Source organism: Capsicum annuum, chromosome 6 (assembly GCF_002878395.1).
Source record: "Capsicum annuum cultivar UCD-10X-F1 chromosome 6, UCD10Xv1.1, whole genome shotgun sequence".
Lineage (NCBI taxonomy): Eukaryota > Viridiplantae > Streptophyta > Magnoliopsida > Solanales > Solanaceae > Capsicum > Capsicum annuum.
The window spans coordinates 204,181,399-204,192,931 of record NC_061116.1 but is presented as its reverse complement, the minus strand read 5'-3'; the positions used below and the strand labels follow the sequence as shown (position 1 = coordinate 204,192,931).

The following is an 11,533-nucleotide window of genomic DNA, read 5'->3' as shown; positions in this document are numbered from 1 at the left end:
TGATATAAATATAATTTGTATAATATATAAATATGCCATTAATTTTTATGGTATAAATATATTATATATTTTTATGGAGGCATCGTGAAAGCAGGCAATAAAAATGAAAAATGTACAATTTTGATATAGTATATAAAAATGTCTTTCCATATAATTTGCCTAAATAAAAGGGCAAAGCAACCCCAATAGGTAGACGGAAAGGGCATTTTAGGTCCAATAGGCAGACATGAAGGACATTTTAGGCCCGATAGATAGACGGAGGATATTTTTGCGTCATTTCACATAGTTGAAGGACGTTTTAGGCCCTTTTCGGTAAAAAAATATAAAATAGACATAAAATAATAAATTAATATTTGATTTTTTGAATGAACTTGATGTCTTATATGAGGCTAATTTATGCTTTTTTCACAATTATTTTTATAGTAATTTTATTATATCACTTCTAATTAGTTGTTATAAGTCATTTAAGACATGTCTTCTTTACTTCTTCAATCGTGATTTTATTGTATCACCCCCTAATTAATTATTATGGTCCCATAGGAAAATTAATAATATTTCATAAAATGGACACAAAATGATATGTCAAACAAAAATATTTGATTGACTATCGAAATTATATTAGTTCCACATATATAGGCTTGCTTTCAAAATTATATCAGTGTCACTTAAATTGGAATAGAAGAAAAACTATCATAAATCATAATAATTAAAACTTAAAACTATTTTAATAATTAATTATCTAAATTATATTTGTGTCACATAGCACAGGCCCTTCAATGTCTAGTTTAGTATAAACGCAAAACACACACCAGCCTTTAGTCTATATTTATTTTTATTACGTACGATTTATAATGATTAAGATGTTATCTCTATATCTTAAAACTGAGTGATTAATACTGTTTGTTTTTCAACATCTAAATATGTAAAATTTATTATTTGTATATATAATAAGAAATACAATTCAAATGAAAAATTAATTATATATAAAAAAAAATTAATTTAATACAACAAAATTATTATTTGGTTAAAAAAAATATTTATGTTTGTTAATGATAGTGGAGATTGTTTGTAATGGTGGTGGTGGTAATGATTGATGTTAGTGACTATTAATGTTGGTGGTGATAGTTGTAATGGTAGAGATGGTTGCAATTGGTATTGTAGTGACTGTTATGATAGTGATGATAGGTAGTGATGGCGGTGATTGTGATGTGAAGTTGGTTGATTTTAGTTATTGGAGGTATTGATTGTGATGGCTGAAAAATAAATGCATGATGTTTGACGATGTGTTAGTAGTAGTTGGAGATACTGTTAGTTGTGATAATGTAGATGGTTGTTAGCCGAAATAAATTGTAGTGATGGAAGTGGTTGAAGAGGTAGTAGAGGTAGCGATCAGTGACAATAATTGTGTAGATTGTAGTAATAGTAGTGGTTGAAGTGGTGGTAGAGGTGGCTATCAGTGACAATGATGGTGATGGTGGTCGAAGAATGTGTGGAGGTTGATGATGTATTAGCGGTAGTTAGAAATGATGCTAGTTGTGATAGAAGAGGTGGATGGTAGTAGGGATTGGCGGTAGTAATTAATGATGGTGGTGACGTTGGAATTAGTGTTAATGTTGGCATTGGCGGTGGATATAATTAGAATAATGAAGGTGGTAGGTTTTGTAGCGGTTAACAATAGTGGTTGGTAGTAATATTAATTGTCAATGGTGGTTGTGATGGTGGAAGTGGTTGGTGATGGTTGACAATGGTATTGGTGATAGAGGTGGTAGTGATTGTGGATAGAGTGGTAGTGAATATTATCCAACACAAGAGTACTTTTTAATGATATTAAGACTTGATTTCAGATTTGAATGATTAAAATCTATTCTGACTCATTACGAGCTAAATCTTAAAAAAAAAATAAAGAGAAAACGCTCTATTTCCATCTTGAACTATACGCAAAAAGGCTGAGACACATCCAAACTTTAGGAGGGTCTTATTGCCCCCTGGACTAATTAAAATCGTATTTTGACAACCTTAGTGCCTACCTGGCACACATGTCTGTCTATGTGGACCCTTCAGTGTGTTGTGTCACGTATATGCCACGTATGTGCCACGTAGGCACTAAGGTTGTCAAAAATACGGTTTTAATTAGTCTAGGTGGGTAATAGGACCCTCCTAAAGTTCGGGTGTGTCTCAGCCTTTTCACGTATAGTTCAAGATGGAAATAGAGCATTTTCTAAAAAACAAATGCACTTAATAGTTTGAAGTCAAAACCTTCAGATCCATACCTCCATTACGTGTAAACAAATGAGGCCTGGTCTAGGACATCAGTCTCATAGACATGAACATACGCAAAAAATATTATTACTATGCTGGAGATTGATGAGCATGCCTGCCCAAACCATACTCAGATTCCTTCCCCTAATTGTTATAATGGTATATTCTACGTTTCAAAATACTTATCGTATTTTTTATTTTTGTATATGTCCTTTAAGAAAACATTAATTAGGATGGTGTTTCATCACTTTATCTATACTTTATGCATAATAAATACACAGGTTCTGTAACTTGACCTCAGCTAGCACTGCGACCTCAAATTTTGAATGTGCACAAGTAGACACTTAAACTTGTATAAAGTTGAACGAATAAACGCACGCGTCCTATATGCCATAACACAGGTAGGACTCCACGTAGGACACAAATTAGTCATGTAGGATGCCACATAGGACGCATTTGTCTACTTATTCAACTTTATACACTGTTAAAAAAAATAATAAAACCGACCAAAAAAAACGACCACGAAAATGTGGTCGCAAAAAACCGACCAGATGTGGTCGGTTTTCAATTTTATTTTTTAAAAAAAATCGACCACAAGTGGTCGGTTTTATATTTTAAAATTCAAAAATAATAATTTTTATATTAATTATTATTCATATTAAAAATAAAAAAAATACAAAAATGTAAAAAAAAAGTTTAAAAATAAATAAATTTTATAAAACCGACCACTAAAAAGAAATATTTAATTAAAAAATGACCACTTGTGGTCGGTATTATTTTAAAATTAGATTTAAAATATTTTTAAAAAGCGACCGCAAGTGGTTGATTTTTAATTAAAAAATAAAAAAGAAAATAATTTCAAAAATTGACCACTGGTCGGTTTTATATTTTAAAATTCCAAAATATTAATTTTAATAATTTTATATTAAATTATTCATTTTAAAAATAAAAAAATACACAAATCGATTACAAGTGGTCGATTTTTTTAAAAAATATTTATTAAAAACCGACCAGTTGTGGCCGGTATTATTTTAAAATTAGATTTAAAATATTTTTAAAAAGCGACTACAAGTAGTCGGTTTTTAATTAAAAAAATAAAATAAAAATAATGTGTGCACGTTTTCGGTGAGGTGAGTGTTTTCCGGTGATATGTGTGCCTACTCCGTTCACTCTGTGTGTGTGTTCACAGTATTTTGTGGAGAGGAAAAAGAAAAAAATGGAGTCTCCGATCATGATGCGTAGTGTATATAGTACTACATAGAAGGGTTTTATATTACTTGAATCAATGGAGTATGATATCACATTTTCAATGCCTAATTTTGTTAAAAAATTTCATAGCATCTCCATGAACACCAACTAATCTTTTGATTCTTCCAACTTTAATCTTGTTTCTTGTGATGACAATTTACAAATAATGCACCAACAATGTGTTGGGGGTGGGGGTGGGGGTGGGGGTGTGGTAAGGAAGATGAGAGGGGGGTTAAAGAAGATGAAGAAGTGATGAAGATGTTTACATATATATATAAAAAGAGAATTTGTAAAATGCAAAAGGTGGGTCCCACATTTTTCACGTTTTTTGGGCCATTCACTCGCAGCTTTTTTAAAAAAATTGCCACATCAGCAACTTGGGTGGCAAAAATTTCACTTAAAAGTTGTTAAGGGGGTATATAATTGCCCGATTAGTTTAGGGTCTAAAGTAAGTTTTGGCTACAAGTTCAGGGGGGAAATGATGTATTTTCTCTTTTATAAAATATTTTATTGGGTAAATGGTTCGGTTTCGATTTTAGCTTATTAGGTTATCGGTTAAACTGATAACCTAATAAGGATACACTAAGTTACCGTGTTATCCCTATTTATGTTATATACATAAATCTCTCTCTCTCTCTCTCTCTCTCTATATATATATATATATATATATATATATATATGCACTATTTATTCACAAATTCAGTGATTCACAAAGTATTAACCTATTCAGGGCAACAAAGGAACAATATAAAGCTCTGGTATTATCGTATTAGAAAGCTTGAAGCATTTAGTAGCTTCCAACAATTATGATTTAGTTTTTTCCCGAACTAACATTCAGTTCAAGTTTGAAAATTCTTGTAAACTAAAGTGCATTGCGTAGGATTTTGGCGGTAACTGAAATTTCATTTTTTTATGTTAATTGTTACTATTTCTATTTTATGAGTATTTTCTTATTGGTTAAACCAAAAATCGAACCGTTAAGGACCAAAAACCGATAAGAAAATATCTTATTGGTTGGTTATTGGTTTTACATATTTAAAAATCAAAAATCGATAAACCAAACAAATAACACATAAAATCGAACCGAACCGACCGATGCACACCCCTACTTGTTGTCGGTTTTTATAAAATTAATTAATTAATTTTAAAAGAAAACCGACCACTTGTGATCGATTTTATTAAAATTAATTAAGTAATTTTTTAAAAAAGCCGGACCACTTGCGGTCGGTTTTTTTTTAAAAAAATTATTTTTTTATTTTAATAAAATAATAATAAATTTTAAAAATATATATATATATTTTAAAAAAAAAACGACCACTTGTGGTTGGTTTTAAAAAAGCTGCCACAGTTTTATCGACCACGCATTTTGGTCGGTTTCTGTGGTCGGAAATTGAGGAAAACCGACCACTTATGGTCGGTTTTCTTCTTTTTTTTATTAGTGATACAAGTTTAAGTGTCTTCTTGTGCACAATACTGCACATCCAAGGTTGGAGGGTATAGATGAAAGTTGAAGTCAAGTTAAAAGCTACATTTATGAATTATGCCTATTCTTTAAGAACAAATTAACTACTCTTGCTAATTTTATTTATTTTTTAATTAATCACACTTGTATATTTTCCTTCATATCAAAGGCACTCATTTTAGAAGTACCACTAATAATAAGCGTAAATACAAGATGACCTGTAACAAGAAGGTACTATAGGTCGAAAGTCTAATTAACGATGACAAAATTGAGCAAATTCTAAATAGTACATAGTCAAATTTGGAACTTTTTCTCCCTGAAAAAATTGCTCATCCCTCTTTCATTTACTTTCCATTGTACTCCAGACTGACCTCACTGTTTTCTTTACACTTCTGTTCAAGTTGAAAAACTTGAAACCCCACGTACAATTGTTCCTATCCTAGGACAGTACTCTTGTTAAATTATTCCATGGCAGAAAATCTTTTAGAGCAATGAAAGCTCTTAAGAAATTGGAAAAAATGATTGAATATAATTTTTCAGGATCAAAGCACATGTTTTCTACCTCACATTGCAGTTGAAGGGATTGCCCCTGCCACATTATATTCCATCATGTCTCCCTGTAATCTGTTTGTACAATAATTTCCAAGAACAGTGGGGAGTGATCCATAATTCTGATAAGGGGGTTAAAAGTATCCAAAAATAACAATCTTGGTATTTGATATTTTTTCATTTTTTTAATATGCATACGAGAAAATTATTTTTAATCTATATATTACATAGTTTAACTTTCAGGATCGATCGCCATTACTGCCCATGAATCAGCAACCACACTATATATATGTTCTGAATTTAATGTGTGTACGTCTATAAAATTTTGAGCTGAAAATATTAAATTATATCGAATTCATATGTCTTAATTTATGACTAGGGAAAGCATAACAAAAAATGAATCATCTGGAGCTGTACACTGACAAACATGCCTCAATATTCTTCATCAACTTGTTGCACTTAGCTTTGGCTAGCTTTTCCTTTTTCTTCTCTGATCATTTTTGTTTTTTGGTTTAAATTTCGCATGGTGGGCTTTGTTTTGTTTTTATTAGTACTTGTCATCATTCTACAATAGAATTGTCTAATTATTCAGGTCAGTGATAGTTTAGTTTCTCTTTTGTCATATACTTTGATCTCCAATATCTATCACTGATTTAATTTAATAAGGGGCGGATGCAGTTCATTATTATCGATTTCATTTGAATCCATTCTTGTTTATACAACACATGAATTTATGTGTTAAAATATTCTGAAAATACAATAACATAGTAGATATGAACCTATAACTTTAAAAATATAAGGGATTCATACTAAGAATATAAAAAATTGAATCGATAAGACTTAACTCCTGAATCCGCATCTTTATTGGAAACTTTTGTATATCCAAGCTAGATCGAAAACATGTCGTTTCTTGTGTCCTCTTCCTAAATATTCAAAAATATATTATCTTCCCCTTAATGCTCATTAAGACAAAAGGGCCAGCTGATCAAGATTGTTTCTTTTTTTGTTCGTTTTTAATAACAAATAGTACAATTTTAATGTGTGCGTATGTTTGTACGTCTGTGAACAATATATACAGCATATCATCCGCAAGAAGTTCAATTGAATCCCTCTGTAGAAAATTATATTATGCAATTGTGGCTTAAATTATTGTTTTAGATGTCCAAGTTCTAATTGCAAGACTGACATTTTCGTTATTTTGTTTTATCAAAATGTGGCTTCCATTGGAGTAGGTCAATAAAATTGTTATGATGGGTGCTTTTTTAACGTCTGCCTTAAAAAAAAGTATTGTCACTTCAACTAAGGCTCGTTTGGTCATGAAAATTATCTTTTTCCGGAGTTGGAGTTGAAGATGAAGTTGGAGTTGTGTTTGGCCATAAATATAAATTAAAGTTGTTTTTGAAATTTTGTGAGAGAAATATGAATGAAAAAAGTGAAAATAAGTAAAACTTATTTTCACTTTTTCAAATAATTTTCTGAAGTTGGAATTGAAAAATTCATGGTCAAACACAGCGTGTTTTCACTTTTTCACTAAAGCGAAAAAAAAATTTAAAAAAAAAAAGAAAAAATTTCCATGGCCAAACGGCTAATAAGTTATTGGGAATAAGTGAATAGCACTTAGGCATTGTAAATGATGACTTTATGAAAGAAATGACACGAATATAATGACTTTAATTATGTCACAATCTAAAGAAAAATGATTTTCTAGCATAATTTTTAGTAATTAGGCGCAGTGACGAAGTTAGAATTTTTACTAAGAAAATTTAGAAGTAAACATATGAACTAATCAAAGGGGTTCAATGTCAACTGTATATATAAAAAATAATTTTAATTATATAAATAATTATAATTTTTAGTCGAAGGGGTTCAGATGTATCGGAGCCTAAGGTGGCCCTTCCCCTGAATTTGAGCGTTCGTCAGAGAAATCAACACTACATTCTATTGAATAAGTAAATTCGGCCCTAAACATAATGTCCGATATTTTGCACTAGTACCTTTTGAAATACAATATAGAGATTGATAAAAATATATAATCTATATTCTCTTCTCTCCCAAAAATATTAACAACATTCCTCCAATGGAGTTAAAAGGAACAAGAGAGAGAGAAAAGAGAAATATATTTATATTTTGTTTCAGAAAAAAAAATAAAAAATCAAATAGAGGTGCGTCTAGTGATGAGTTTAACCAACCTGTACCCCATTATGATCTTTGGCATCAGTAAATCCACTTAGAGGGACACAAAGCCGTACTGATGAAAGTGCCTTGTCAAAATGTTTGGCCTTAGTGCCCAAATATTCACTCCATGTAACCGCCTTATACAAGGGCGGGTGCTTTTGATCCACCAATTTCGACAAGGGTGAAACTCTCACCCCTGATGATGGACCATATAAATAGGCTACAGAAAGGCGATGTTGGGTCCGGTTCACAATAGCTCGATGTAAGATACTCGGGTATGACCCGTTTGAGAGTATGTGTAAAAGGTCACCTACATTAACTACTAATGCACCTTGTATTGGAGGGACAGTGACCCAACCACTGCTCTCTTCTTGGTAAACTTGTAGACCACTTGTGTTGTTTTGATGTAGTATTGTTAATATGGTAGAATCCGTATGTGCTGCAAGACCCATGGCCCGACCCGGATCTGGACATGCCGGGTAAGAATTCAGTTGTAGGGCAGCACATCCTCCTTTTGGGCCAAAAGCCCATTTCACATCTTCCTTGGTTATACCCAATGACCCAAGCATAAGCCACATGAGTCTTCCTGCTAGCTTTTCCATTTCCTTTTCGTATTCTTCTATTATTTCACTGAAAAAAAAGAGGTAATTAAATATGAAAAATCAGAATTTTCACTAAGAAATAAAATATGAAGAAGCAAATATACAGGAAGGTTGAGGGAATTAAACACCTATTGTATATACGAAAAAAATAATTTTAGCCTCATATATATAACATAATTTTTCACTGAGAAAGGTTCGACCCCTTGCTCCACCCTCCAGGGAAAGTACTATTTAGTGAGACAAAAATTATTGTGTTGACCAATAATAGTTTATTAGAGAAATTTTGCTTTAATGGTCATTATTCATTTGCTTAATGAAATTGAATTAATTACTATTATTGATATAAACTAGAATAAGTAATTTCATTAGTGGTAATTGAGAAATTTACTTTATTTACTACTAATGGATATAAAAGGCAAAGTACAAGTATAAAAGCAATAATTAGATTCGATTTTGGGATTGGTAGGTCTCGGAAGTCTTCCTTATCTTGTCTGTGGGGCCTTTATGTGTCTTTATCGTTAAACTTTGCTACTTCCATTAATATTTATAAAGTATAAAAGTAACATGAGTAGGTTTTACCTACGGCTTCCCCCACATACAGTATGCACAAAAAGGAAAAAAAGAAAAAGTTATTTGTTGTACTAGTGAAAATGAAAGAAAGAGTTTATTTCCATTTTTCATATGCGTGCATGAGAAATGTGACGGATAATAAATAGTGGCAGATCCAATCATGAATATGCCGGTATATATGACAAAATACAGTACTTTTAAATCGATATTATATATATATATATATACACACACGCACACTCGCAGACACACGCATAATTTGTGTATAATCTAAGTATACATGCTAATTAGGCGGGCTATTTGTTTAAAAATCCTAAAGTTAGACCTGGACAATTTTGATCACTAAACAATAAAAAAATGTTGGTAATTCTATTTAAAGATGGATAAATAAAAAATATGTTAGTTATGGGCAGTTTAGAGACGTACAAATGAACAATGAGTGCAAATTTGATTAAAATACAAGCTATTTAGTGACATATTAACGACAAAATGAACAACATATGAATTCTGGATATTTGCCAATGATGATAAAACTATATATTCTTACCAGAATTTCTTGTAATCTTTAGGCCAAAGTTGCCGAGCATGTTCAATTGGGGATCCAACAATGGTGAAACCTTCAGACCACATGAGCTTTGGAAAAAAAGAGGATATTCGAGCTACGCCATAGCCAGTGACACCTTCAGGAGAACGAGATGCCTTTAACTTTTGCTGCATAGGTAGTGAAAAAAGACTTTGTCCTGCCACTTCAATAGCTTGTAGTAGCTTCTCTGGTATACTATGATTTATAATTTGAAACGCACCCCATTTCTTACATGCATGACCTATATGTTCAAGAACATTATTGTTATTGTCTAGGTCGATAACTGGAATAGAATCGAAATCACGTGAGTTTTCTGAAGCATAATGATCATCAGATGATGATGTCCATGCATGGGATTCTGGCAATTCTTTTATTAAATTCAAGTCGAAGTATTTTTGAGAGTGATGAGCTCTAAAAGAATCTGAGATTCTTGAAGGCATAGTGTAGCACGTAATGATAAAGAAAAAATGTAGATCACTTTATGAGCTATAGTAGAGAGAAGAAGAACAAAAGGAGAAAATGGAATGTTTTGAAAGATGATGATGTAGAGAGGTATATATAGAGGTGATTGATTAGAATGAAAAGAAATATTAGTAATAATGTAATTTTGAGTGGTATTTGAAAACTATTGGTGTTGGTTGATATATGAAAGAGTGAAAGAAGACAAAAAACTAATGATAAATTGCTATTGGACAATAGAAACAACAAGAAAGTTGAATGGACAATTTTGTCCTCTACGAAAATAATGTATGTACTTGGTACAAGTTAATGAAGGGTTATATTATAGAGCTCAACTTTTATATAAATAAAATTTCTTACACCGCCGTTAGATCATCCACAAAATATTCATATATATGTAAGTTTCCTTAAACTGTAAAACCTAAAAATTATTTATAATGACGATATATATTATTGTGTTGAAATAATCCAGGAAGCATGGGAGGTTTCCATATATATATATATATAGGTGAGGGTCTATCTATCCCTCTATTTCATGTGCCATGGTCTTGTCTTCAAGTAGAAAAACATCTAAATCATCAATCTTTAGTTGCTCCTATTATCCTACTATTTGCTACAAGACACTATACTTCTCTCCCCACTGGCCACCACCATTGTCCTATACATCCCAAAAATCACAGACACAAGTATTTGCTTGCCAAAATGGCTATAATACCCTCTGGGGCAAACCCTTTCATATTGGATCCAAAAGACTTCTCTAGAATCATCGGTGCTTATGTTTATAAGAGTTGTCAAATGGGCGAGTTATGCTGAATTTGAGGAAGCGGTTAAAATGAACTTAGAGACCCTCCCAAAAGTTATGCTTGAGTCACTAAACTGTTGATCATAACTTAACTCGTTCAATTCTTAGAAGTTTTAATTGCTTTGTTTGTTTTCTATAGGTTGGTACTTAATAAAATTACTTTTTTCGTTAAGGCTATTTATAACATATCAAATAAAAGAGTAAATACATAATTACCCCCTGATGTTGGCTGAGATTTTCAAAAAGACACCTAAACTTTGAATTCGACCTATTACCCCACGATTCTTCTTTATTTCGTTACAAATACACCATTTTGGACCTCTGCGTGTATACACGCGCCACAGGCGCGTGAAAGGGCTCAAATTTAACTTTTTGATCAATAAAAAGCTGCCACGTGTAAAAATTTTGATATATAATTTTTTTTTTAAATCAATATTTATTTATTCTTAAATTTATTTCATACACCACCCCCACCCCACCCCCCACCCCCCACCCCGCAACCCCCTACCACCATTGTCTTCTTCCCCATTGTCTTCTTCCCCCATTGTCTTCTTCTTCATCACCATAACTTAACAAAAACATCAGTTACATCAACAACAACATCAATTACAACAATAACAACATCAATTAGAGCAACAACAACAATATCATCATCACCAGAACTCTCTTTCTCTTCAATCCTCTCAATCATCACCATAATTCTACTCACTTTTTACCATCACCATGTTTACTTTCTTCAACTTTCAACTTCTTATTTCAGTTTTTTTTTTAACATTTTGAACAATTTTATAAAACTCAATATATATCCTAAGAAGAACTATAAA

At 31.7% G+C, this 11,533-nt stretch overlaps 1 protein-coding gene across 1 annotated transcript; it reads right to left on the bottom strand.

Annotated features, from left to right (window-relative positions):
* Positions 1-7,430: 7,430 nt before the first annotated feature.
* On the bottom strand, positions 7,431-9,982 carry LOC107874814 (gibberellin 3-beta-dioxygenase 1). Its single transcript, XM_016721543.2, has 2 exons — positions 9,413-9,982; positions 7,431-8,323 (listed from the first exon to the last, which is right to left on the bottom strand). Exons 1-2 carry the CDS (start codon positions 9,886-9,888, stop codon positions 7,699-7,701), a joined length of 1,101 nt encoding a protein of 366 aa, XP_016577029.2. The 5' UTR covers positions 9,889-9,982; the 3' UTR covers positions 7,431-7,698.
* Between the last annotated feature and the right edge of the window lie 1,551 nt (positions 9,983-11,533).

Coding starts and splice junctions, on each gene's coding strand:
- LOC107874814 (XM_016721543.2), bottom strand. CDS start 9,888: ATGCCTTCAAGAATCTCAGATTCTTTTAGAGCTCATCACTCTCAAAAA. Junction 8,324..9,412: donor AAAGATTACAAGAAATTCTG/GTAAGAATATAT, acceptor CTTTTTTTTCAG/TGAAATAATAGAAGAATACG.